The sequence below is a fragment of the Podarcis raffonei genome, chromosome 4, assembly GCF_027172205.1.
Source record: "Podarcis raffonei isolate rPodRaf1 chromosome 4, rPodRaf1.pri, whole genome shotgun sequence".
NCBI lineage: Eukaryota > Metazoa > Chordata > Lepidosauria > Squamata > Lacertidae > Podarcis > Podarcis raffonei.
In genome coordinates this window covers 8,210,354-8,235,995 of record NC_070605.1, presented here as the reverse complement: position 1 = coordinate 8,235,995, position 25,642 = coordinate 8,210,354, and the positions used below count along the sequence as shown (strand labels likewise).

Genomic DNA, 25,642 nt, shown 5'->3' with positions numbered 1-25,642 from the left:
GTTCTCAAACAGCTTGGAACCCAAACACTGCAAACCCGGAAGGAAGTGTTCCAGTTTGCGAACATTTTTCAGAAGCCAAACGTGCTCCGTTTTGAGTGCCACACTTCCGTTTTGAGTGTTACGCTGAGGTCTGTCTGTTTTTGCTATTTATTTTGCGTTTTTGTTTCTGCAGCTCTTTTTTGTTTAGTTTTTGTGACTGTGTGGAACCCAGTTCAGCTACTGATTGATTGATTGATTGATTGTGTGACTGCAGTACATTGTTTATTGCTTTCATTTTATGGATCAATGGTCTCGTTAGATAGTAAAATCCATGTTAAATTGCTGTTTTAGGGGTTGTTTTTAAAAGTCTGGAACGGATTAATCCCTTTTGCATTACTTTCTTTGGGGAAGCGCGACTTGGTTTTGGAACGGACTTCCAGAACGGATTAAGTTTGAGAACCAAGGTACCACTTGAAGGTTGCTTCCACCTGCAGATCTTTCTTCCAAGATCAGGACCTGGTCCATGGGCCAGGGGGAGGTATTTCACATTTTCTCGGTCAATTTGAGCCGCCTTGTGGAATCAGATACGCACCCACGATGGAAAAACCCAAAGACACTGCAGAAACGAGTACAGGGGCAGCTTTGTACTTCAGCTTTATTTTTAAAAAACAAGTCATGCACAACACAAAAGGTGCTTAAAATAAAAATCCACCGCCACTTTCCACCACCACAGACAACGCCACTGAAATGTTAAAACACACAAGAAGACTCACAATGCATTTTTCTCTACTTGGAAAGTTTTTAAAGTTGTGCACCGTTAACCGAAAGACAAGGTGCTTTATTAAGCTCTGCAGAAAATCCTAAAGGAGAGAGACGCTTCCCAAAAGAGAATGCAGACTGCAAGGACAACTTGGGCTGGTGGATTGGGACCCGGAAAGGTTTCCTGTTTGCCAGAGATGCCTTCAGCCAAGGAGGGTGAGGGTGCCAGATTCCCTCTCCACCAGCCAGCAACTCCTGCCAGCCAGCTTGATGCCAAGGAGACAGAACCGATGGCCAGGAGGCTTTGCCAAGTCGCAAACAGGCAACCCTAAAAAAATTAAATAAATACAGGCTTTTGGGGAAGCCTAGGAAAGGTCTACTGTTTTTCCTCTCTGCCCAATGGGACAGCCACACAATTAACTGGAGTTATAGGGCTTATGCCGAAAGCCTTGCGAGATGCGTAATGGTTTCCAAAAAAAAACCCAGTTTGCCTGAAACTGACCTTGACTCAAGAGGGACAAAGCAGTCGCAGTGGCAGATGTTTGTGTGCATGCAAGACAAGGTCCCTTGCCGACTTTCTTCAAAGCGGGGAGACACCGTACAGCACGGAAGGTTTTTTCCTCCCCTTCTGGGGGGCTCTAAGACTGGAAGCAAAACTACTTTTTAAAAAAAGGTTTATTAAAATGCAAAAGCACGGGAGGATTGCTACGCAGCCCAAACTCTGCTTGCAAATCGCCAGCACTTCATAAATAAATCGGCAGGAATCTGCACCTTGCTTGGTCAGAGCAACCCACAAGAAGCGCTGCCTTGCCCCAACCTGGTGCACTCCATTTGTTTCAGACTACAGCTCCCATCAGGACCCAAGCCAGGCTGGGGCAAGGCTGGGCTAGTCACTTATGAATTATTCCAAGCATCTCTGCTTGGGAAAAAAAAGCACAGCCCTGCGTAACGGGGGTAACTGACGTTATCTAGAATATCTAAAGCACAAATTTATAACTCTGTGCGGATGTCAGAGATAGAAAAGGGGAACAGGAGCTCTCTTGCAAGTTGAGCCCCTGCGGTCTAAATTCCTCAGAGCTTAATAAAGCACTTGCATCCCGCAGTTGAAAGGAGAAAGGTAGACCGGACCGTAACACGTTAAGAACAAATTTAAGAACTTTTTAAAAGCAGCCAGGAGCTTCTGTTTGTAACGAAACGGAAGCCACATAAACGTTAAGACAGGAGTAGTTAAAAAAAAATGATTATAAGGGAGAAAAGACGAGGGAGAAGGTTCTGCGAGGGGGAGATCTAGATTGAGGATCCGTTGCGCGCGCATATGCGTGAGATCTGTGAAATGCGCCCGCCCGCTAGCTCAGAAGGGGGCCTCCCGCGATCCGCGGGCCGCCATCATGGCTCGCTTCAGCTGCTCGTAGGTCACGAACATCACCACGTTCCAGGATCCCAGCCGCAAAAACGAGGGAGTGAAGCTGAGAGACAGAGAAAAAAGAGAAAAACAGAGCTTGGTGTTAGAACAAATGGAAAATGAGAGGAGATCCTGTTGATGGATGCCAAGGGGCGTTATTGCTTTTGTTACTAAGATATGTATTTTTCGGTTTTTTTATATTGCAAACTGCTTATAAAGGGCCAGGGCCTTTTCAGTGATGGCTCCAACCTGGTGGAATGCTCTGTCCCAAGAGACCAGGGCCCTGCAGGATTTAACCTCCTTCCGTCGGGCCTGTAAGACAGAGCTATTCCGCCTGGCCTTTAATTTGAATTCAGCCTGATCTTTTATTTCCCTTCTCTTCCCTCCCCCTCCCCTTTTATGAAGATCACCCGCTCTGAGACCCCACAGCTAATTCTCCCCTGGCCTCCTCGCTGGCCCAAGTAGGACCAATTCAGCCAGCTAGACCTGGGGATCATCTAATGCTTATTTCCGCTAAATTGATTTCCGAATTTTGAATTTTATTGTTATTCATGTTTTTATACTGTATTTCATGCTGCTTTTACAATTAAGTGTTTTAAATTTGTTGTTAGCCACCCTGAGCCCAGTTTTTGGGCCAGGAGGGGTGGGGTATAAATAAAAAAATATTATTATTATTTACTATTTGTGAGCCTCGGATGAAGGCTGACAAAGGAATTTAGCAAATGAGATAAAAGGTAAAGGGATTGGCAGAAATGACTGGCAGAATCCGTGACCAGGGAGAAGAGTCGGCAGAAGAAGATTGGAAAAAATTTAAGGACTATTTACAGAAATATTGTAAAATTAAGGAATGTTGAATGATGTTGGATTGAAATTAAGTGGTTTTTAGCTGTAATGGTATAAAGGAATATGAAAAAATGGTTTTTTATAAGTAAAAATTTAAGGTTATAAAAACCTAAGATGTTGGATAGAAAATAAGGTGTTTTTATAAGCTGTAATGCTTTGAGATAAGGATTTGCTGAACAAATAATTTGAATTGGACTACAAGAAGGGGAGGTATGAGGAGGTCAGGGAAATATGTCATTGAAAATTAAGTATTGTGAACTATATGTGTTTTTAAATTTTTTTGTTTGTTTTTTGTTTGTATAAAAATTGAAAATTTTAATAAATATCTTTAAAAAAAAAAAAAGGTAAAGGGACCCCTGACCATTAGGTCCAGTCGTGAGCAACTCTGGGGTTGCGGCGCTCATCTTGCTTTACTGGCCGAGGGAGCCGGCGTACAGCTTCTGGGTCATGTGGCCAGCATGGCTAAGCCGCTTCTGGCGAACCAGAGCAGCGCACGGAAATGCCATTTCCCTTCCCGTCAGAGTGGTACCTATTTATCTACTTGCACTTTAACGTGCTTTCGAACTGCTAGGTGGGCAGGAGCAGGGACTGAGCAACGGGAGCTCACCCTGTCACGGGGATTCGAACCACCGACCTTCTGATCGGCAAGTCCTAGGCTCTCTGTGGTTTAACCCTCCGCGCCACCCGCGTCCAAGGTACAGGTAGCCATGGGCAAAAATAGCTGGTGCCCATTGAGACTGGTAGGGCAGAAGGCAAGTAGCCTGCCACTAGGTGGCAGCAGAGCCCATAAAAGGCAGAGTCAACGACTGTCTTTTTCCATGTATAAGATGCCCCCAAGACTTTTTTTTTAAACCCAAAATTAATAAATCAATATTGCTTGAGTTGTTGAGCCTTTTTGGGAGGGGCAGATTTCCCTTCACTTGATTCCAATCACTCCCCCCCACATTCACTATCCGTGTATAAGCCGACCCCCCAATTGTTGATAATAATTTTTATTTGTTTTCCAATTACAATAATCCAATGATAGCTTCATAATAACAGTGCCGAATTAAAATACCATTCCCTAATACAAATCACTCAGGTGCCAAATTTAGGCGGCCTGCCGCGTGCTAAAATTGACGTTTTGATGATTCACTTTGTTTCTGCGTTCCAAAACCTTATTGATTTCAATTCCATTACAGTCATAATAGCAAGCCCTTATACATCAGCTGCAATATTTATAACTTCTATTCGTGTTAATGCATTAAATAATTTATGTGAGATCTTCACTTGTAGACCCCCCCAATTTTTGCCATTTTTTTAAAAAAGAAAAAAAAACAGTCCTATGCATGGAAAATTCCGGCAATTCTTTGTCTTGTCCCCATATTCCTCCTTCTGTTTCCCACATTGCACAAAGGGAAACATCGACACTAAGGAGGAGGAAGAGGAGGAAGCTGAAAGGCGGAATTGCCCCCTGGGCTGATTGCCGGATTTAGGTTTGATGTGGCCCTAAGCTACTGAAGGCAATGGGGCCCTTCATATGTCCAGCTGTTCTTTGTCAACAACAAATGGTCACTGTTTTTTGTGTTGAATATATGCTATATCAGGGGTCAGCAAACTTTTTCAGCGGGGGGCCGGTCCACTGTCCCTCAGGCCTTGTGGGGGGCCGGACTATATTTTGAAGAAGAAAAATATGAACGAATTCCTATGCCCCACAAATAACCTAGAGATGCATTTTAAATAAAAGCACACATTCTACTCATGTAAAAAAACAGCAGACAGGCCCCACAAATAACCCAGAGATGTGTTTTAAATAAAAGGGCACATTCTACTCATGTAAAAACACACTGATTGCTGGACTGTCCACTGGCCAGATTTGGAAGGCGATTGGGCTGGATCCGGCCCCCGGGCCTTAGTTTGCCTACCCATGTGCTATATGGTAATTGATGGACCTAATAGGTATCTAAAGCCATTTGCACATGACAAAATATGTATTTTATCAAAGTAATTGTTGAACTGAAATACAATTAAGAAGAAGTATATTTTAGGGGAGGGACACAGGTGCTGCTGCGGGTTAAACCACAGAGCTTAGGGCTTGCTGATCAGAAGGTTGGGGGTTCGAATCCCCGCAACAGGGTGAGCTCCCATTGCTCAGTCCCAGCTCCTGCCAACCTAGCAGTTTGAAAGCATGCCAATACAAGTAGATAAATAGGTACCACTCCGGTGGGAAGGTAAACGGCATTTCCGTGTGCTGCTCTGGTTCGCCAGAAGCGGCTTAGTCCACATGACCCGGAAGCTGTACGCCGGCTCCCTCAGCCAGTAAAGCGAGATGAGCACTGCAACCCCAGAGTCGGCCACAACTGGACCTAATGGTCAGGGATCCCTTTATATTTGGGGGGGGGGGGCAAGAGAGTGGAGCTCTATAGCTTGTTTAGCTTATATGTAAATCTGGTTGCAAGGAAGAAGACATGCCAGCAGGGGCTGGATGAAGGAGGGTTGAGGCTGGCAGGGGCACTGGCCTCCGATGCCCAGGCGTCTCCAGCCCCAAATGGCTGCAGACATCCCAGTCGCCTTGCCCTAATTCCCATCTCCCGCCAACCTCCTGTCCTGTGGGGGCCTTCAAGGGAGATGGAGACTCACCCTTTGTAGAAGGCGAGGGGCCCCTCCTTCCGCAGCATGGCGAGGGCACACTTCACGGCACTTCCGTATTGGCCAGGGGCAGAGTTCATATATCTGGTCTTCACTACGTCGACAGGGGAGGCGATGACGGTCGTGCAGAAGCCGGCTCCAAACGCAGAGGTGAAGTGGCAAGGGAGGTTGTCTGCAAGGACAAGCGGGAGGGAGGCATCATGAGCCGGGAAGAAAACCAAATCGCTTCCCCAAAGCTAGCCATTGCGGAATATGTGGCTGGACAATAACACGACAAAGCTAAAGCCAAAAGCTCGTGATGTGGAAGTTGCACAAAACAAATGAAATACCGTGAAAATCCCTGAAACGAGAAGTAATCGACTATAAATATTATCTTGTGGAAATCAACTAAATAATAAAAATCAAAAAGCTTAAGGGAAAAAATTAGAAAAACCTAATTTTCTTCCTTAAAGGTTTTGTTCTATTTTAGGTTTTGATTATTGTCTTCCAAAGCAACTGCTCTATTCCGAACTTAAAAATGGAAAGCGTAATGCTGGTGGTCAACAAAAGAGGTTTAAAGACTCTCTCAAGGCAAATCTTAAAAAAATGTAGTATAAACACCAACAATTGGGAAACACTGGCCTACGAGCGCTCCAGTTGGAGAACAGCCTTTCCCAAAGGTGTCCTGGGCTTTGAAGACACTCGAACTCAGGACGCAAGGGAGAAACGTGCTGAGAGGAAGGCACGCTTGGCAAACCCTCACCGTGATCAACTCCTACCTGGAAACCTGTGTCCCCACTGTGGACGGACGTGTGGATCCAGAATTGGCCTCCACAGTCACGTACAGACTCACTTGTAAAACGGTGTTTATGGAAGACAATCTCACTCGGCTACGAGAGATCGCCAGGAAGAAGAAAAAGCCCAGCGTGGAGAACCTTGAAAAATCAACATTTGTCTGTGAGAACTTACAGACTTTGGCTATTGCAGAAAAAATGCCCATGTCTCCAGTCCATGTTTAGGGCTTTAAAGGTACTGACCTTGAAAGCCCTAAACGGCCTCAGCCTTGTATACCTGAAGGAGCGTCTCCATCCCCATTGTCCAGCCTGGACACTGAGGTCCAGCACCAGGGGCCTTCTGGCAGTTCCCTCACTGCGAGAAGCAAAGCTACAGGGAACCAGGCAGAGGGCCTTCACGGTGGTGGCACCCGCCCTGTGGAATGCCCTCCTGGCAGATGTCAAACAGATAAGCAGCAATATGCAATTTTACATGGTGATATTAGACTGTCAGAACCCTTTGGTGATCCGCGGTAAGGATCCACCATAGCGTGGGCGACTTTTGCAGGAACCTCGCAAGAAGTGGACTCTCCACGCATCTCAAAATCCAGGAACTCCTTCAAGCAACAGCCCAGTCCTGTCCATCAGTCCTCACCTGTCATGAGGTTGTACTTGAGCAGAGCATCCTTGATCAGGTCGTAGGTCACCAGCTCAGCGCAATTCACAAGCGCATTCCGGGTTATATTAGGGGAGGTACCTAGACAAAGCGGAAGCAAAAATTATTTGATGTGTTAATGCGAACGGAGGTCGTCAAAATTGCAGCTGAGGTTTGTTCTTCGGACTGGCAGATCTAACATATAGAATAAGAGAACAAGAAGAAAATACGTTTAAAGAAGATTGGAATATTTTATTGAATATATGGGGGGGGAATTGTGCACACTTGAAAACGTTAGCAGCGTTAGGATAAATTCAACAGTGTACGTTTGATGGATGTAATAATGGAAAACTGAATGGTTTAGTTTATGTAAAATACGCAGGGATTCATGTTATGCAAAATGAACCAAGGAAAGTCATTGATATTTTAAGGTTGTTTAATGAATTTTTTTTTTCTGTTTTACAATTTAAAATAAACAAAGCAAAAGAAGCAGTAAGGCAAAGTCTCTTTGTAACAGGGCATGAGTTAGCAATTCTGAATTGAGCCACCGTGATATAGTGCTCAGAGTGCTGGACTTGGACCTGGGAGACATCAGGGTTCAAATCCCCACTCGGCCACAAAGCTCACTGGTGGCCTTGGCCTACCTCACAGGGTCGTTGTGCGGATGAAATGGGGAGGAGGCAAACTGTGTTAGACCACCTTGAGCCGCTCGGAGGAAAAGATGGGATATAAATGCAATAAGCAAAATAACAATGGCTTGGAGGACTTTGGAAGCGTCGGTTCCCCCTTTGCCAAAACCCAAATTTACTGACCTTTCCAGAGGCCTTGAACCCCTTCCTCTCTCGCGATGGTCTTGTAGGCGTCGAGGGTCCCTTGGTACCGCCGGCCGCCCTCCATCCGGGCTTGGGCTTGGAATCTTACTTTGACCACATCGGTCGGCTGGGCCACGGCGACAGCCATCGCTCCGGTGGTGCAGCCAGCGAGAAGTCGGCTGCCGATACCAGCATCTGCCAAAATCAGAGAAGGCAGCCACATAAGAACAGGATTCATTCCCAAAATAGGATTATAAATGAGCCTCTTTCATGTGTACCATAAGTGTACAAAGTCACTGAGAGGTGTGTGCTTGCTTTGGCCGGGTAATCTCATTTATATTAGGTCTAACTGGAGGCAAACAAACTCCTTATCGACCCAAAGAACCTCGTTTGCTTATCTTTCCTATTTGTCACAGAGTTGTTCGCGACAAAAAGTCGTGGAGAACTGTAGAAGAATAGCCAACGCTCTGGAAGAGAGGCTGTTTCTGGTTGTATATCCATTTATTTATTTTTTTACTATACTACAGTGGTACCTTGGTTCTCAAACGCCTTGGTACTCAAGCAACGTGGAACCCAAACACTGCAAACCCAGAAGTTAAGTGTTCCAGTTTGCAAACTTTTTCCGGAAGCTGAAAGTGTTCCGTTTTGAGTGCCACCCTTCTGTTTTGAGTGTTATGCTGAGGTCTGCCTGTTTTTGCTATTTATTTTGCGTTTCTGTGTCTCTTTATTTTTGTGACTCAGTGGAACCCAGCTCAGCTACTGATTGATTGATTGATTGATTGTGTGACTGCAGTACATTGTTTATTGCTTTCATTTTATGGATCAATGGTCTCGTTAGAGAGTAAAATCCATGTTAAATTGCTGTTTTAGGGGTTGTTTTTTAAAGTCTGGAACGGATTAATCCATTTTGCATGACTTTCTATGGGAAAGTGCGCCTTGGTTTTGGAACAGGCTTCCGGAATGGATTAAGTTTGAGAACCAAGGGACCACTGTTCTAAGTTATAGTCCAGTGGTACCTTGGTCCTCAAACTTAATCCGTTCTGGAAGTCGGTTTATTGTGTTTTAGCAAACAGCTATTATACACATGAAAATGAGAGCAATAATAACAGTGATTTACATTTATTCTCCTTGAGCTTTAAATGATAAATCACTTCCCTACCCCCTTTAATTTTTATAGCACAATTTGTAAGGCCTTAGCAAGAAATTTAGACCTCCTGAAGGTTATATACTATACCACACTGAAATGTTTCTTTGATTGCCCTTGAATCTTCCTGCCACCCTTTCCTGCCCCACGCTTTGAGAACCACTGTCTCTGGGCTTAGGAAGGAAGACCCCCATGCTGGCCTTCAGGTTCTTCCATCAGGGATTCCGAACTGCGGTCCCTGCACTGCAGCGGGTTGGACTAGATGGCCTTTGGGGTTCCCCCTCCCAACTCCACGATCCTTGGCCCCAGAGGCCCAAGTCCACTTACGCTCGGAGCCCTTGGTGTAGAAATGCTTCACCGAATCGTACAGCCCGATGCGGACAGAGGCGAAGCTCATCTGGCGCTGCAGGCCGGCCACCAGCCCGTTGTAGAGGCTCCTGGGCCCCTCGTTCTTCACCATCGTCGCCATGGTGCCAAAGACCCCTCTGTACTGCGCCGTCCTGGCTTCCACAGCCACCTTGTTCTCCCCTTGGATCTGCTCAGGAGGAGAAGAGAAGAGGGAGAGGGAGAGAGAGAGAGAGAAACAGGATGAAGAAACTTAAGAGTGAACTGGAGCCTGCCTGCCTGAGCTCAGAAGCAGCATTCTGTTTTTTGTTTTTTTAATAATTTTTAAAATTAATTTTAGCATATAAAAATTTTAAGACATACCACACAAATTATTATACATATATCCTTATTTGGATTTCCTTCAGCATCTCTGATAGCCTTCCGTCTTGATTATTTCTCCTGCAATTCTTAACTTAATATTGCCTTTATATTTTCTAACAAATTGTTTCTTCCTTTCCATTTTTACAATATTTCTTAAATTACTCCTCACAGAACTTCTTGTAGTCCTACAAATGTAATTTGATCATCGCAAATACTTTTCAGATACTCAGTAAATTCAGTCCAGTCTTCGGTAAACCTCTGGTCCCGGCGGTCTCGGATCCTTCCTGTTAGCTTATCTAATTCTGCATAGTCCATCAATTTCATCCTCCATTCTTCTGATGTTGGTAGTTCTTCTTGCTTCCATTTTTGGGCCAATAATATTCTTACTGCCAGAAGCAACATTCTGGTGCTATTTTATCCCAGGTTCAACAAGCAAGACAGGGGCCTTCTTCCAACACTCCCTTTGCCATCCAGGAAGATCTCCTGCACATAATTCCAGCGAACTTTGCACACGCTGTATGTTTTGGTAGGTGTTCAGCGACTAGCGTCCCACTTCTGACACCAAAGTTGCTGCCTAACCTTGACTTCTGGATGACAGATGCCGGCTGACTTAGGCGATTTCCCTGCAGGGTTATATACAACTCCCCGGAGGGGCTTCCTAGCACAAGCCTGCAACAGGGCTTCTCCTTCGCAAAGGAAAAGGGAATTCTGGGCTGTGTGGGGAAAATGTCACTTGGGGGCTCAAGTACGCAGGCTCACACCAAATTCTCAGCTGGTCAGGCTTTGTTCGACAGTGCATTGCAGGACAGAGTCCAGCCAGCCTGCAAGAGCTTTCCATTGAGACACACACTATATTGGAATAATATATATGCCATCTTAGCTATTCATCCTCTGGCCAACCCCCTTCCGCCACCCATTGCCCCATCTCTCCATCCAACTGCGGTGCTTGAAAACACTTCCTCAACCGTTTTTTTTTTTTTTACTATATGTGCAGAGCCCTCCTTGTACCTTATGTGGATCTGTTTTTCACTTTTAACAAAGTGTTAGGTTCCTCTTAACCTAGACAGCATCTTAAAAAGCAGAGACATCACCTTGCCAACAAAGGTCCGTCTAGTTAAAGCTCTGGTTTTCCCAGTAGTGATGTATGGAAGTGAGAGCTGGACCATAAAGAAGGCTGATCGCCAAAGAATTGATGCTTTTGAATTCTGGTGCTGGAGGAGACTCTTGAGAGTCCCATGGACTGCAAGAAGATCAAACGCATCCATTCTGAAGGAAATCAGCCCTGAGTGCTCACTGGAAGGACAGATCGTGAAGCTGAGGCTCCAATACTTTGGCCACCTCATGAGAAGAGAAGACTCCCTGGAGAAGACCCTGATGTTGGGAAAGAGGGAGGGCACAAGGAGAAGGGGACGACAGAGGACGAGATGGTTGGACAGTGTTCTCGAACCTACTAGCATGAGTTTGACCAAACTGCGGGAGGCAGTGGAAGACAGGAGTGCCTGGCATGCTCTGGTCCAGGGGGTCACAAAGAGTCGGACACGACTAAACGACTAAACAACAAGAAGTTCCTCTTATGCTGGTTCCCACCAGTTTTACATACATGACACTGATCTCACCGATAACGGGTTTTGCAGAAATCCCACACCAGCTATTTCCAAGCAGACAGTGGGCACCGTTAATTCAGGGTGCCTGACCCTAACTTGGGAGCTGCTCCCTGCCCACAAAGGCATAGTAGGAAAAGACATGGAAAGTCGGCCTCTGGGTGTGGCATCTGCTGGCGCTCACCTGCAGCCGGACTTTAGCCGTGTCCAGGGGGAAGGTGATCAGGTCTGCAATGCAGGCAGCCGTCCCGGCTCCAACGAACTTCACAGCAGCCGTCGGAGGGACGTCGGTGGGCTTGAATCCAACCATTTTAAACCAGCTTCACGCCTGTTTTTTTCGGAGGAGATGAAGGAAGCAGCGAGGGTCGCTGCTGGGTGCCGATGTTGGAAGAGGACAAGACCAATGAACTCTGCCCCTGTCTGGGGAGAAGAGAAGACACTCTTAAAATCCAGGTGTAAAACATGGAATAAATAATAATAATAATAATAAATAACCATAGTTTAGAGGTCCCGGGCCCTAAGGAAGTCACGACTATCCTCCACCAGGGCCAGGGCCTTTTCAGTGATGGCTCCGACCTGGTGGAATGCTCTGTCCCAGGAGACCAGGGCCCTGCAGGATTTAACCTCCTTCACTCAGGCCTGTAAGACACAGCTATTCCGCCTGGCCTTTAATTTGAATTCAGCCGCTCTGAGACCCCACAGCTAATTCTGCCCTGGCCTCCTCGCTGGACGAAGTGGGACCATTTCAGCCAGCTAGCCCTGGGGATTATCTAATGCTTATTTCCCCTAAATTGATTTTTGAATTTTATTGTTATTCATGTTTTTATACTGTATTTTATGCTGCTTTTATAATTGTTTTAAATTTGTTGTTAGCCGCCCTGAGCTCGGTTTTTGAACTGGGAAGGGCAGGGTATAAATAAAATTATATATTATTAATTATTATTATTATTATTATAAATGATTTATTCCCCAGCCACTCTGGGCGGCTCCCAACAGAATAATGATAATAATCAGTTTATTACAGTCATAGACCAGCAGTCAGAGAATAGAATATTAAGTGGATAAAAAAACAAAAACTGATAATTAAAACAGATAAAATCTAAAAACAAATATAACATTCAGTTAAAACAACTGTAAGAGCATAAGAACTAAAAGACTTGCAGTTAAAATAAATAATAATAATAATAATAATGCGACAAAACATCAAACATTAAAAACTTCCCTAAACAGGGCTGCCTTCAGATGTCTTCTAAAAGTCAGGGCAGCAAATTCCAGTTGTTGGACTACAACTCCCATCATCCCTAGCTAGCAGGGCCAGTGGTCAGGAAGGAGGGGAGTTGCAGTCCAAAAACAGCTCAAGACCCAAGTTTGGGAAATCCTTCTGTATTGGCTGATTTGGAGATAACAGAACCAGCCTAGTTGCTGCCTGGGCTCACTCGCTATAGCCTATTCCTGATCCTCGCCTTGTCTGATACACAATAAGATTCGAGGCTTCGTATTTAGGTTAAGAGTTCAGCATGCCGTCCACTCCCTAAACTGTGGTTCAGCTTCATGAAGCTTTCTGAAAAGCCACCTTCCTAAATGACGGTTCGAAGTTTCGATCAAGGCACAGTTAATTTTAATCACTGTTTGTCAAGACTGAACAACACAACAATCTGCAATTAATCTAGAACAGAGGCAAAAGCTTCCTGTCTCCTCCACAATAACAGAACTAGGGCTGCCGGACGTACGGACATATCCAGGATTTGTCCACCCAAAACAGTGTCCAGGCGGAATTTTCTATAATCAGCTAAAATGTCTGGGGAAACCCATATTGGAAGGATTGGGTTTTTTTGGCAAATTTCCTTAAGAAAGCTCAACTATTGTGTCTAATCTAATCCAGAATAGCTCAGCAACTGGTATTTGAAAGCATTGCAGCCTCTAGAGCGATGGAGTCAGTACAGTGCCATAATAATAATAATAATAAATAATAATAATAATAATAATAATAATAATAATTTATACCCCACCCATCTGGCTAGGTTTCCCCAGCCACTCTGGGCGTCTTCCAACAAAATATTAAAATACAGTGGTCTATTAAACATTAAAAGCTTCCCTAAACAGGGCTGCCTTCAGATGTCTTCTAAAAGTCTGGTAGTTGTTTATCTCTTTGACATCTGATGGGAGGGCGTTCCACAGGGCGGGTGCCACCACCGTGAAGGCCCTCTGCCTGGTTCTCTGTAACTTGGCTTCTCGTAATGAGGGTATTCGGGGTCAAGATCGACCGGGGGGGTCCGGCACACTTCCCTCTGCGCAGCTCTGGTCTTCCCCCCGGGACCTTTGACTCAGCAGAGCATAAAACACAGCGGAAGTAGAAGCTTGAACGTTCTGTCGTGTGGTAGCAATAACTCAGGCTGAACGCTGCAGTGTCCTTATCTTAAAGTCTTTATTGCTGTACAAATCAACACATCGTAAATCTTCCCGGTGAGACGCAACTCATGTTGCTCCTTTCTCCTTGAAGCAAACACGCAGACTGAAAGCACACACAGAGAAATCCACGCCCCTTCCGTGTTCTCTGCCCGCCCTCAGAATGTGAGGCGTCATCACTCAGAACTCTTAACCCTGTAAGTTCTGAGCCCCCTCAACACCCCCTCTCGAATCACATTCTGAGAGGACTTCTGAGTGTTCAACACCTTCCCCATTGCCTTCCGCCCCTTCCCGGCATCGTTGTTAGGCACCTGTTGAACCTCACAAACCTCAGGTTCGCACTGTGCGAAACCAACCCACGCATTTGTGACCTGAAACCTCTCAGGTGGAATCCCCTTTGTAGCCCTTGAAGACCGCCTGGGCACAAACTGGGGTTCTTCTCCTGACCCACTGGGGCCAGCATGTGCGTCTTCCTCATCAGAAGACTCCCCCTCTGACTTGACACGTCTGTGAGCTTTCTCCATTATGCGCACAGGAGATGAGGGCTCACTCTTGGACACTCTCTTAACAACCTGTGGAGACGCCCTACTCTGTTCAGGGACCTGGTCTCCACCAGCAGGTTCAGGCTCTGGCTCTCTTTCCTCCTCAGAGTCGGACAGACAATCTGAGTGAACGTCAGAGCGCACTTTGCGCCTAGCCCAGCCATCCTGCTCAAAGAACTCAGCCTGTTTACTGACCAGAAGCTTGGTCTGATCACCTTCTGGGTATGCGAATCTCCACCCCTTGGTCGCGGGTTCATACCCACAGAAGATCATTTCCTGGTACTTTGGACCACCTTCTTGCTGCAACCACTTTGGTACAGGCACCATGGCTCTGCAACCAAAAGTGCGAAAGAAATGCACAAGCGGCTTCTGCTGATGAAGCAGGAAATACGGGGTATCACCTACCACTGCATTGTAGCACCTGTTCATCGTGAAATTGGCCGTTTTTACCACCTCCCCCCAAAAACTGTGAGGCAAACCAGAGTCATCCAGTAGAATCTCGGATGCTCGGACCAGAGCTTTACTCCTAAGCTCTGCCACGCCATTCTCCTGAGGAGAAGTCACCTTGTGACGTATCCCCCTCTGGCGAAAGAAACCCTTTAGAGCAGACCCAGTGACCTCAGAACCACGGTCAAACTGGAAACCTTGCACCTTGGTAGAGAACCTCTGTTCCACCTCTGCAACCCAATCTTTGATCAGTTGCGCTGCTTCCTCCTTCGTTCTCAGCGTGAACGCCCATGCGTTCCTGCTAAAATCATCTGTCAGCACCATCAGCCACTTGGCCTTGCCCAGACTTGGCTGTGGCATACCTACAAGGTCTGCATGCATAAGCTCAAAAGGCTTTGTGGTGACTCTCTCTTCACTGGGATCATTAAACCCCTTGTTTCTGGCTTTCCTGCAAGCCTTGCACTTCAAAGGTTTACCACATTCTTTTACCTTGCAACCTTTGGTGCACTCTGATAACATCTGGACGTCCTCACAGGACCCATGTGACATCCTCTTGTGCCACACGCAAGCACACGACACATGAGTTTGGTCAGTGGCTTTCCCCTCACCCTCGAGAGGTGATTCCAGAACAAAGAGGTTGTTCTGATTTCTTTCAACACGTACCAGTTGCTCTCCACCTCTGGAAATGGTACAAACATCTTTGTCAAAACTCACAGAATATCCCTCCTGTAAAAGAGAAGGTACAGACAGCAAGCAATGCTTTATCTCAGGGAGAACATAAACCTTCAATTCAGCCTGTAAAAAAGAGACAAACAAGTTAGAAATATGGGTTACACGGCCCTGTGCACCTGTAGCAAATCTAACAGTTTTCTCAGTTGAAACAGCTTTGCAGTTCCACATTTGTCCATCAGGTGGCGCTGTTACCAAATGGGCATTCGCAGCTGAGTCAACAACCCAACGTAGGACCCTCCCCCCACTGGAGTTGTCCTTCTTTGTTGCCTTAGCAACTGACTTGACCTTGGAGCTCTCGCTGCAGGTGGTGGTGTCCAAAACCGCCATCGACGCAGACAGTTGAAAAACTCTCACACGTCTGCTCCCTCTGTTGCCATGGAAACCCGACTGGTTCCCATGGGAAGTGACCTTGGGACTTTCCTGCCCTTTGTCTCGTTGTGGACAGCTTCGGCGCAGGTGTTCAGCCGAGGCACAAACAAAACATCGCCTAGTGCCTTTGGTCTTCTCTGCCCTCCCAACCTCTCCAGCAGCCCTCCTCCTTGAGGCTTTTCTGCTGTTGGGAAAATGGCTTTTGGCTTCTGCTGTGGTTTCTCTGCAAACCCCATCCAGCTCCTGCCAAACAGCCTGGGCACTCTCAAGACTCTTGGACTGGCCTTCCTGGCCTGCATCCCCAAACTTGGGTGCACAGCCTCCAGAGGAACAGCTTGCCTCTGCTTTCCTCTTCCCAGCTTCCAGCAGCTTTCCAGCACACGGCTGCCTGTCTCTCTGGCGTGTCAAAGCATCGCAGCAGCTTTTAGACACGGCTCCAGCCCACTTTGGGCTTCTAGGGCGTCCCACAGCCCCTCCTTGACGCTCTGGGCGTTCCCCAGCTTCTGTGCAGCTCTTGGCCCCCTCTGGGCGTCCCTCTGGGCTTCTTGGGCATCCACCAGCCCCTCCTGGGCATGGTGCTTCCTCAGAGCAATTCTCAGCCCCCTCCAGTGGTGTGGCTCCCACTCTCTTCAGTGCCTGCCAACCGACCCAGGGCTTCCTCCCGTCTGCCTCTTCAAAAGGGACTGCACGCGATTCATGGCTGTCTGCCATCTCTCCCCGGGGGCCCGGCCTACTCACGATACAGTAGCACCTCCCGGTCCGGCAGATCCTCAGCTCCTCCCGGCTGACTCCAGCTACTCCTTAGCTGGCCTTTGGCTGCTGGCCTCTTTGCCTGCAGTTTCTCTTTCCCAGCGTCTCATCAGCTGGCCTCCTCACACGCACGAACGTTGCTTAACTTTATTGCTGGTCTCCCATAACCTATTCGGGGTCAAGATCGACCGGGGGGGTCCGGCACACTTCCCTCTGCGCAGCTCTGGTCTTCCCCCCGGGACCTTTGACTCAGCAGAGCATAAAACACAGCGGAAGTAGAAGCTTGAACGTTCTGTCGTGTGGTAGCAATAACTCAGGCTGAACGCTGCAGTGTCCTTATCTTAAAGTCTTTATTGCTGTACAAATCAACACATCGTAAATCTTCCCGGTGAGACGCAACTCATGTTGCTCCTTTCTCCTTGAAGCAAACACGCAGACTGAAAGCACACACAGAAATCCACGCCCCTTCCGTGTTCTCTGCCCGCCCTCAGAATGTGAGGCGTCATCACTCAGAACTCTTAACCCTGTAAGTTCTGAGCCCCCTCAACAGAGGGAACTGCCAGAAGGCCCTCGGAGCTGGACCTCAGTATCTAGGCAGAACGATGGGGGTGGAGTCGCTCCTTCAGTGCCAGATTTACATATAAGCTAAACAAGCTATAGCTTAGGGCTCTCTTGGGGCCCCAAAAAACTTTAAAGGAAAAAAAACTGGATGTACATTTCCAAAATATAAGATAAAAAACAATAAAACCTACATACAGCAAGAGTGTTTCGTGCTGTGAAGGCTCCTATGATGTAAGTAATGGGCCGCGCCTGCTAGCCTGCTCCCTAAAACATCACTGGTTTGCTCATTTCTGTATCAATTACTTTGATAAAATACATACTTTGTTATGTGCAAATGGCTTTAGATACCTATCAGGTCCATAAATTACCATACAGCACATATTCAACACAACAAAAACCCCAGGGACAATTTGGTTTGCATCCAAGCCAACTGCCATCCTAAACCTGGTGGGTGAAGAAGATGCATCTGAGACATATGCAAAAAGAAGAATAAAAAAGGCACTCAGGCAAGGAACTTTGGCCTGCTGACCTTTGATTCACAGGTCTGAAAATCTGATAAGTAGAAGCCATCTCCAGATAATAGAGATATGACTCCAGTCCGCCTAGGTTAAAGCAGCCGCACCCGAATGCTGCCTCAAAATGCTGCAACAGCAGCTTGGTTGCTAGCAAGGAGACGGACTCTGCTGCAATGACCTTTGCCGAAGTTCCCTTTTCTATTTACTGCCTGGACTGAGTCAGCGATAACCGGAACCCGGCTGAATCACACATTGCGTGTGGGAAGCAGGGACAGCCCACCCATGTCATTTTACAGCTTTCTCGCTGAGCAGACTAACTGGAGAGCCTGGGAGTGGATGCAATTTATCCTTTATTATCCTTTATCTAGGAAGCTCAGGATGCAACCCTCACCAAGCCTTCCTCTGCTCCCATCTCAACAGCTTTCGCTCGGCTGAAACGCAGCCTTGTTGTCACGTCCATCATCACAACTTCTGCTTCCCCCCTCTGCCGCTGGCATGCGGCCCCCAGAAAGTTATGAGGCCCTCGATCTCAACAAGGATACTGTTATGTACTGAGTTGAATAGGATCCAAAATGCAACAGTCTGATTGGTCCTAGAACAATAGGCTCCAGAATGCAGCAGCCTGATTGGTCCACAGGAGACACCCAATCCAGCTCCAGGTGGAAGTGAATCCGCAACCTGATTGGCCTACAGGTGAATCCCAGAATTAGCCAATCACGTGGGGCCCATTGTGTAAATAATGTATATAAAGCAGACATTCTGGGGGACCTTCCATTCCTCCTCACCACTATGAGCTGAATAAAAGGTAAAGGTAAAGGGGCCCCTGACCATTAGGTCCAGTCGTGACCAACTCTGGGGTTGTGGCGTTCATCTTGCTTTATTGGCCAAGGAAGCCGGCGTACAGCTTCCGGGTCATGTGGCCAGCATGACTAAGCCGCTTCTGGCGAACCAGAGCAGCACACGGAAACGCCGTTAACCTTCCTGCCGGAGTGGTACCTATTTATCTACTTGCACTTTGGCGTGCTTTCGAACTGCTAGGTGGGCAGGAGCTGGGACCGAGCAACTGGAGCTCACCCCGTCACGGGGATTCGAACCGCCAACCTTCTGATCGGCAAGGCCTAGGCTCTGTGGTTTAACCCACAGCGCCATCCACTTTCGACTCCGAGTATATTTCAGATACCCTCCCCAGATTTTGGCCATTAAGGAAATCACAGAACAGCCTTCCCCCACGGCAAACCGGAGTCGGTTCACCACCTCCGCTTTCTTCTTCCCTGTCTTTATCACCCGACTGGTGCAATACAGAATGGAATATATAGTTTTACAACTCTCACTCTGGTATTGCATGGGTGTGGCACCCAGGATCCGCACCCCCACCCCTGAAAGTACGATTTGAGCTCAAAAGTGCATCTTACAATGAGATGGTGCCTGCAATATCCTGGAATGAAGAGGGTTCATTATCACAGAGGCAGGTGAATTAGAGCATAGAGATTTGTACTTGGCACCTTTATGGCACAATAATGGTGCCTTAGGGCTCCAGTGTTCTCTCTATCCCATGATGCAGCGCAAGTTGATACATTCAGAGAGGAACAGGAAGCCCAAGTTTTGGGGGAAAACACAACTTCTGCAAGGGGTACGCTGATGACTCCCGAAATATTTATTTTCTTGCAACTGCTTCTGCAGCACATATTCTTGCAGGGGTGGTCAAACCCATCAGCGACTGCAAACAGGATTTTTGGGAGTTATTGCTTGTTAAGTACTTGAGGAGGCGGCTTTGTCAGTTTGCAGAAGTGCCAGTGTTTTGCTGAGAGACCGAGATAACTTGGCCTTGCAGAATTGGCTGGAAGAAAACTGGCTTAATGATCAGAGCCAGAGATCGTATCATTATGGTGAAATTTCGGAGGGCAAAAAACCCCATCACGGTTTGCAAGCAAGCAAGCAAGGTGTAAACAGATCAGCTAAAACAAGCTAATAATATGGCAAGGAAAAACTGGATGGATTTTCCTTTCATCCTGTACACATTATGGAAAGAGCAAGCAAATGTTTCCTTAAGTTATTCTGCTACTCTGGAAGAGAGGTGAGGGGTTACCCAGGGCAATGAGAGCCCTTCTGGGACAATTAAATCCCATTGCACACCAACTGAAAATCTCCAGAAGCCGGGCTAGAAGCCAGCTAGAATAAAACAGGTGCTGTCTGTACATTTTCAGACCTACATTTGCATCCCAGGGGTCTCAATTGCCTGCTCCATTGCTAAAAATCAAAGCAGGAACGCTGTTTTCAGAATTCTCAGGAACCAAAAACAATTTATGCAACTTGCGCAATATATTGAGAACCAACGTGGTCAGATAGAAATGCAGTTAATATACCTAAAGGTAAAGGTAAAGGTAAAGGGACCCCTGACCATTAGGTCCAGTCGTGGCCGACTCTGGGGTTGCGCCGCTCATCTCGCTTTACTGGCCGAGGGAGCCGGCGTACAGCTTCCGGGTCATGTGGCCAGGATGACTAAGCCACTTCTGGTGAACCAGAGCAGCGCCATTTACGTTCCCGCCAGAGCGGTACCTATTTATCTACTTGCAATTTAGACGTGCTTTCGAACTGCTAGGTTGGCAGGAAGTTAACATACCTAGAACTGCACTGCAGAATACATAGACTTCTGAATTGTCAGTTTGGCAAGTCTCAGATAGAGAGGATTCTAAATTTTTTCTCTCTGCATGATTTTTCTCCTGGTATTCAGAGCGAGCAACAAGATATACAGTGGTACCTCGGGTTAAAAACTTAATTCGTTCTGGAGGTTTGTTCTTAACCTGAAACTGTTCTTAACCTGAAGCACCACTTTAGCTAATGGGGCCTCCCGCTGCTGCTGCGCCGCTGGAGCACAATTTCTGTTCTCATCCTGAAGCAAAGTTCTTAATCCGAGGTACTATTTTTGGGTTAGTGGAGTCTGTAACCTGAAGCGTCTGTAACCTGAAGCATCTGTAACCTCAAGTACCACTGTACCAAGTATCCCCCAGAAGTCTCATTAATGCAGGCCTTCTACCATTTTTGAGATTTCTTCCATGTATTACCAAGCGTATCTTTACAACCAAACAGGACTAGAAACTTAAAGCTTATTCAAAAACTCAAATGTTTCGGAAGAGCAGTATTGCACCCAGCACCCTATTTTCCCGCACTTGTGTACTGTTGCAACACAGAGAGAGCTGTGATTTTACGCCATAGTTGTTCTCAAAGTCGTAGCTTGAACCTGAGAAGCCATCCTCACCTTATTCAAGTATTTCAGGATGCCGGCAGGTTGATCAGGATTCTCTAAAGGTGTCCCGTTCGTCGAAGTTGCTCAAGACCACCACAGTCTGAGTCCCTTTACTTTCCATAGAAAGATGGTTTGAAAGACGACACCTAATAATCATACTATTTATCCTGTGAAAAAGAAGAACAGAGGAAAAGCTGTCTGAGAAACTGGGGCATCAGCTCAGGTTGAGGTTGTCAGGATTACAGAATGATGCCAGAGAGCAGCCGACTTCTAAGATGCCAGCCTGCCAACGCTAAACCCTTATCTGGCCTTGCCACACCTCAGATTTGCATTAGACGCCAACAGCTTCTAATTCACAGCTCACCGGAGTCCAGCAATCCGCAAAGACAGAACCGGTTTAGACTGGCACCCAATAATTGCAGAAGCACCGGAAAAAAACAAGAGCCAACTTCAAGTCCACCGATGCAAAGCAGCACCCAGATAAAAACCGTTTAGGTGAACTTTGCAACGAGAGGACATGTAACAGCAAGCAGCGTTGCAATCGCCCTTGCGGAAGGGAATCCTCTTTTTGCAAGACCGGCACACACCTGTGCTAGCCACGCTTTAACACACCAGGGAGGAAGGCAATAAGATCTTGCAGATCTCCACCAAACAAGGCCATAATCTGCAATGAGTCCCAATGAAAAGAGGCACAAAACAGGCCCCAGCAAGCTTTGCTAAGCCTCTTTCCATTGGCAACACGGAAAATAAAATTAATCGGCAAGCTTCTTAAGTTAGGTAGAACTGTAGCTTTTTTTTTTAGCCAAGGAGAGAACTTTTGGGTCACCCTCCTCTCCCCCAGGGTTGCAGATGGATCTGGTAATTTGCAAGGAACAAAAGTTAAAATCAATTGCTTAAAGAAAAAAAAAGAGTAACAGATTTGGAAAAGGGGAAAGGGGCAAGTGCCAAAATTTGGAGAGATGCAAGCGCCAAAGGATGAGTGTGATTTGGTTCAGGGATTGTTTCGGAAAACGACAATTAGGTAAAGTTGCCTTTAAATGGGAATTGAATAACACACACACACTCCCTGCAAAACAATAACCCTATCTAGAGCAGAATATACAGCTCAATCCGGTAGCTGCCAAATGTTTCGGATTGCAGCTCTTCTGACCCCAACCAGCAGGATGGTCAGTGACCCAAAATGGGGGCCAGAGTGGACTGGGGGGGTGCAGGGGTCTCGCAACATCTGAAGAACCCCTGGTTTGCCATCCCTGTCCTAGAGAACTGAGCTTATGCCCCAGCAGTGCTGGCCACACAGGGCGCCAAGTTGACTAATAAATAATAATAATAATAATAATACCACCACGTATATTTATATGGGTGCCTACGGGATGCAGGTGGCGCTGTGGGTAAAACCTCAGCACCTAGGGCTTGCCAATCGAAAGGTCGGCGGTTCAAATCCCCGCGGCGGGGTGCGCTCCCGCTGCTCGGTCCCAGCGCCTGCCAACCTAGCAGTTCGAAAGCACCCCCGGGTGCAAGTAGATAAATAGGGACCGCTTACTAGCGGGAAGGTAAACGGCGTTCCGTGTGCTGCGCTGGCTCGCCAGATGCAGCTTGTCACGCTGGCCACGTGACCCAGAAGTGTCTTTGGACAGCGCTGGCCCCCGGCCTATAGAGTGAGATGGGCGCACAACCCTAGAGTCTGTCAAGACTGGCCCGTACGGGCAGGGGTACCTTTACCTTTACCTACCAAAAGTTTGGAACACCAAATTTTCTCCTTGCTCAGGGAGAAAGCCTGCCCTGCTCCCAGCAGCCTTATATGCGGGGGGGGGGGGGTTTGGTGATAGCTATAAGCAGTGCAGTGTACTGGTTAGAGCAGCGGTCTTCAACTGTTCGGGATGCCATGGAAAACACTGTCCTCTGTGCCTCTTTCCTTCCTTCTCTCCCTCCTCTGATGGCCTCTTGCATCTCTGCCTCCCAAAGGCTTGCACAGCCGTTTGTTGCAGCAGCCCTGGCTACAAGCTCCATAGGCGAATGGTGGCTCTGGCGCTGGCCAGGGGGGGGCTGGTTGCCAGGAGCTGAGGCAGCCTTGGAGTAAGCAAGGAAGTGGGCGAAGGAAGCCCAGCCAGTCTGCCAGGCCCTGCTTTTGGGAATGGACAGACAAGTCCCAGTGCCCTGTGGGGCAGTGTGAGGGGGCACCTCTCTTTGGGACGGGGAGGGGGGCAGCTCAGAGACCAGGGGTGGCAGCAGCAGATACCCAGAGGACTCCCAAGGAGAGGGGAGAGGAGAGGAGGCTGAGGGAACCCTCCACAAGGGAGGGTGTTGGAAAAGGGGTCAGGGGCTGCCAGCTCTGCAGGCAAGGGGTGACATAACTGGGCTCCTGGGTCCCACAGGGGTGCCAGAGAAAGAACACAGTTGGTCAAGGGAGCTGTGGACTCAAAAAGGTTGAAAACCTCTGGGTTAGAGTATCAGACTAGGACAGGGGTAGGCAAACTAAGGCCCGGGGGCCGGATCCGGCCCAATCGCCTTCCTTTCTCCTGCTGTGATGAGGCTGCATTTTAATGTTTCAATCTTTCAATGTTGTATTTTAATCTTGTTTTTAAGTTGTATTCATTCAACTTGTTTTTATTATTGCTTGTTAGCCACCCTGAGCCCGGCCTTAGCTGGGGAGGGCGGGGTATAACTAAAATTTATTATTATTATTATTATTAAATCCAGCCCGCGGACAGTCCGGGAATCAGCATGTTTTTACATGAGTAGAATGTATCCTTTTATTTAAAATGCATCTCTAGGTTATTTGTGGGGTATAGGAATTCGTTCATTTATTTATTTTTCAAAATATAGTCCGGCCCACGATATAGTCTGAGGGACGCTGGACTGTCCCACGGCTGAAAAAGGTTGCTGACCCCTGGCACTAGGTCCTGGGAGACCCAGGTTCGAATCCCCCGCTTTGGCCGTGAAGGGTGACCTTGGGCCAGTCCTTTTCTTCTCTCAGCCCAGCCTCCCCTCAATCCTGGTTGTTGTGGGGATTAAATGAGGAGGGAGTGGAGAGCCAAAAACACCCCCTTGAGCTCCGTGGAGCGAAAAAAGTTGCATATAAAAATAAATAACTTTACAGTTCTATGTGGTTTTTATGTAGGCAGCCCTGCTCAAGGAATCGCTAATGGTTGATGTTTCACTGTTTTTATTACTTTGCTGAGAGCAGCCCAGGGAGGCTTGGGCAACCCGTCAGATGGGTGGCATAAATACTAATTATTAATTATCATTAGTATGTGTGATTATTGTTTGGGTGCGTGCTGCAAATTGCTTTGATATTTTCTGTGCAACTGAGATGTGCAAGTATCAAAAGAAGATACAAGTTAAAACAGTGGCTACAGAAATGCAAAGAATTTGTAAAAGATGTTGGGGAGTCAGAAAGAGGAAGGGAAGGCCTCGGTTGACGCTTTGTTTGAGCAATGTTATATGTTTAATGAAAAAGGGAAAACTCAATAAAAATCATGGGTTGTTTTTTTTAAAGGAGATGTACAAGTCTACATATAAAATACTTGTACATCTCAATTGCGCAGATAATGTCAAAGCAATTTACAACAAACACACAAATAATTATAAATATATACGCGTAAAGCTTTGGGGAAGGCCAGGCCAGCCCCCTGACAAAGGCGCACAGAGATGCTTGCTGGCAGGAAGGCAGAATAAAGGCGGCGGCAGGAGGAGGGTGATGAAAAAAGATTTGGGGTGCGCATAGGGAGATAAATGAATGAATGAGAAGAAAACACATCCCCGGGTATCAAGGGGACCCCGGAAAGGAAACCCCACGCATGGGAGCAGGTTGGAGCGGGTAGAAGGGAAAAGGACCTCCCCACCCAAATAACCCCCCACCCAGCCACCCGCTCACCTTATACCGAGGGGGAGAACAAAACACCCGCGAGGCAAGCAGAGGCGGCTGTCGGCAGCGAGCGCCCAGATGCGGCGGCGGTGATGGATGCGCACGGAAGGGCGATGGCGAAGCCGGGCGAGCGAAGGCAGAGCGAGGCAGGAGCGGCCGCCTCTTTATAGCGCCTCGGGCGCCGCCTCCTGCCCGCTGGCCGCGCCTCCGACCCGCCCGCTTGCCGGTCCGCGCCCCCTCCGCACCTGCGGAGCCCAAGCGCCCGCAGGATCCAGCCCGCCGGGAGCAGAGGAGGAACCAGTTGGGCGCCGGAGCAAAGCCCCAGGGCGCACGCACGATTTACGCATAAGCTAAACAAGCTGTAGCTTGGGGGGGCCACTGTTTTGGGGGCCCCCCAAAAAAATTAAAGAAAAAACCAACTGGGTGTACATTTCCTTTTTTTTTTAATACAGTGGTACCTCGGGTTACAGACGCTTCAGGTTACAGACGCTTCAGGTTACAGACGCTTCAGGTTACAGACTCCGCTAACCCAGAAATAGTGCTTCAGGTTCAGAACTTTGCTTCAGGATGAGAACAGAAATCATGCTCTGGCGGCGCAGCAGCAGCAGGATGCCCCATTACCTTAACCTGCTTTAGGTTAAAAACAGTTTCAGGTTAAGTGCAGACCTCCAGAACGAATTAAGTACTTAACCTGAGGTACCACTGTAGTAATTTTTATTGCATTTTCAATTTTATCATAATCACAGTTTCCATACATAGTTCAGTAAATTCAAGCATTGCTCTAACAGAGCATGGACCTCTTTCTGACTTCCGTACATAATTACTTTATTCTTAGCATTTCTGTAGCCACTTTTTTACCTTCTCACTTATTTTTGTATTTCCCTTCATTAAATGTAAACCAGTTCCTTATATTTTCATTACATAACAT

At 47.3% G+C, this 25,642-nt stretch overlaps 1 protein-coding gene across 1 annotated transcript; it reads right to left on the bottom strand.

Moving 5' to 3' along the window:
* Positions 1–616: 616 nt before the first annotated feature.
* On the bottom strand, positions 617–24,890 carry UCP2 (uncoupling protein 2). Its single transcript, XM_053385374.1, has 8 exons — positions 24,724–24,890; positions 20,862–21,016; positions 11,468–11,703; positions 9,302–9,509; positions 7,831–8,025; positions 7,019–7,120; positions 5,603–5,783; positions 617–2,204 (listed from the first exon to the last, which is right to left on the bottom strand). The coding sequence occupies exons 3-8, from the start codon at positions 11,591–11,593 to the stop codon at positions 2,090–2,092; spliced, it is 927 nt and encodes a 308-aa protein (XP_053241349.1). The 5' UTR covers positions 11,594–11,703; positions 20,862–21,016; positions 24,724–24,890; the 3' UTR covers positions 617–2,089.
* Between the last annotated feature and the right edge of the window lie 752 nt (positions 24,891–25,642).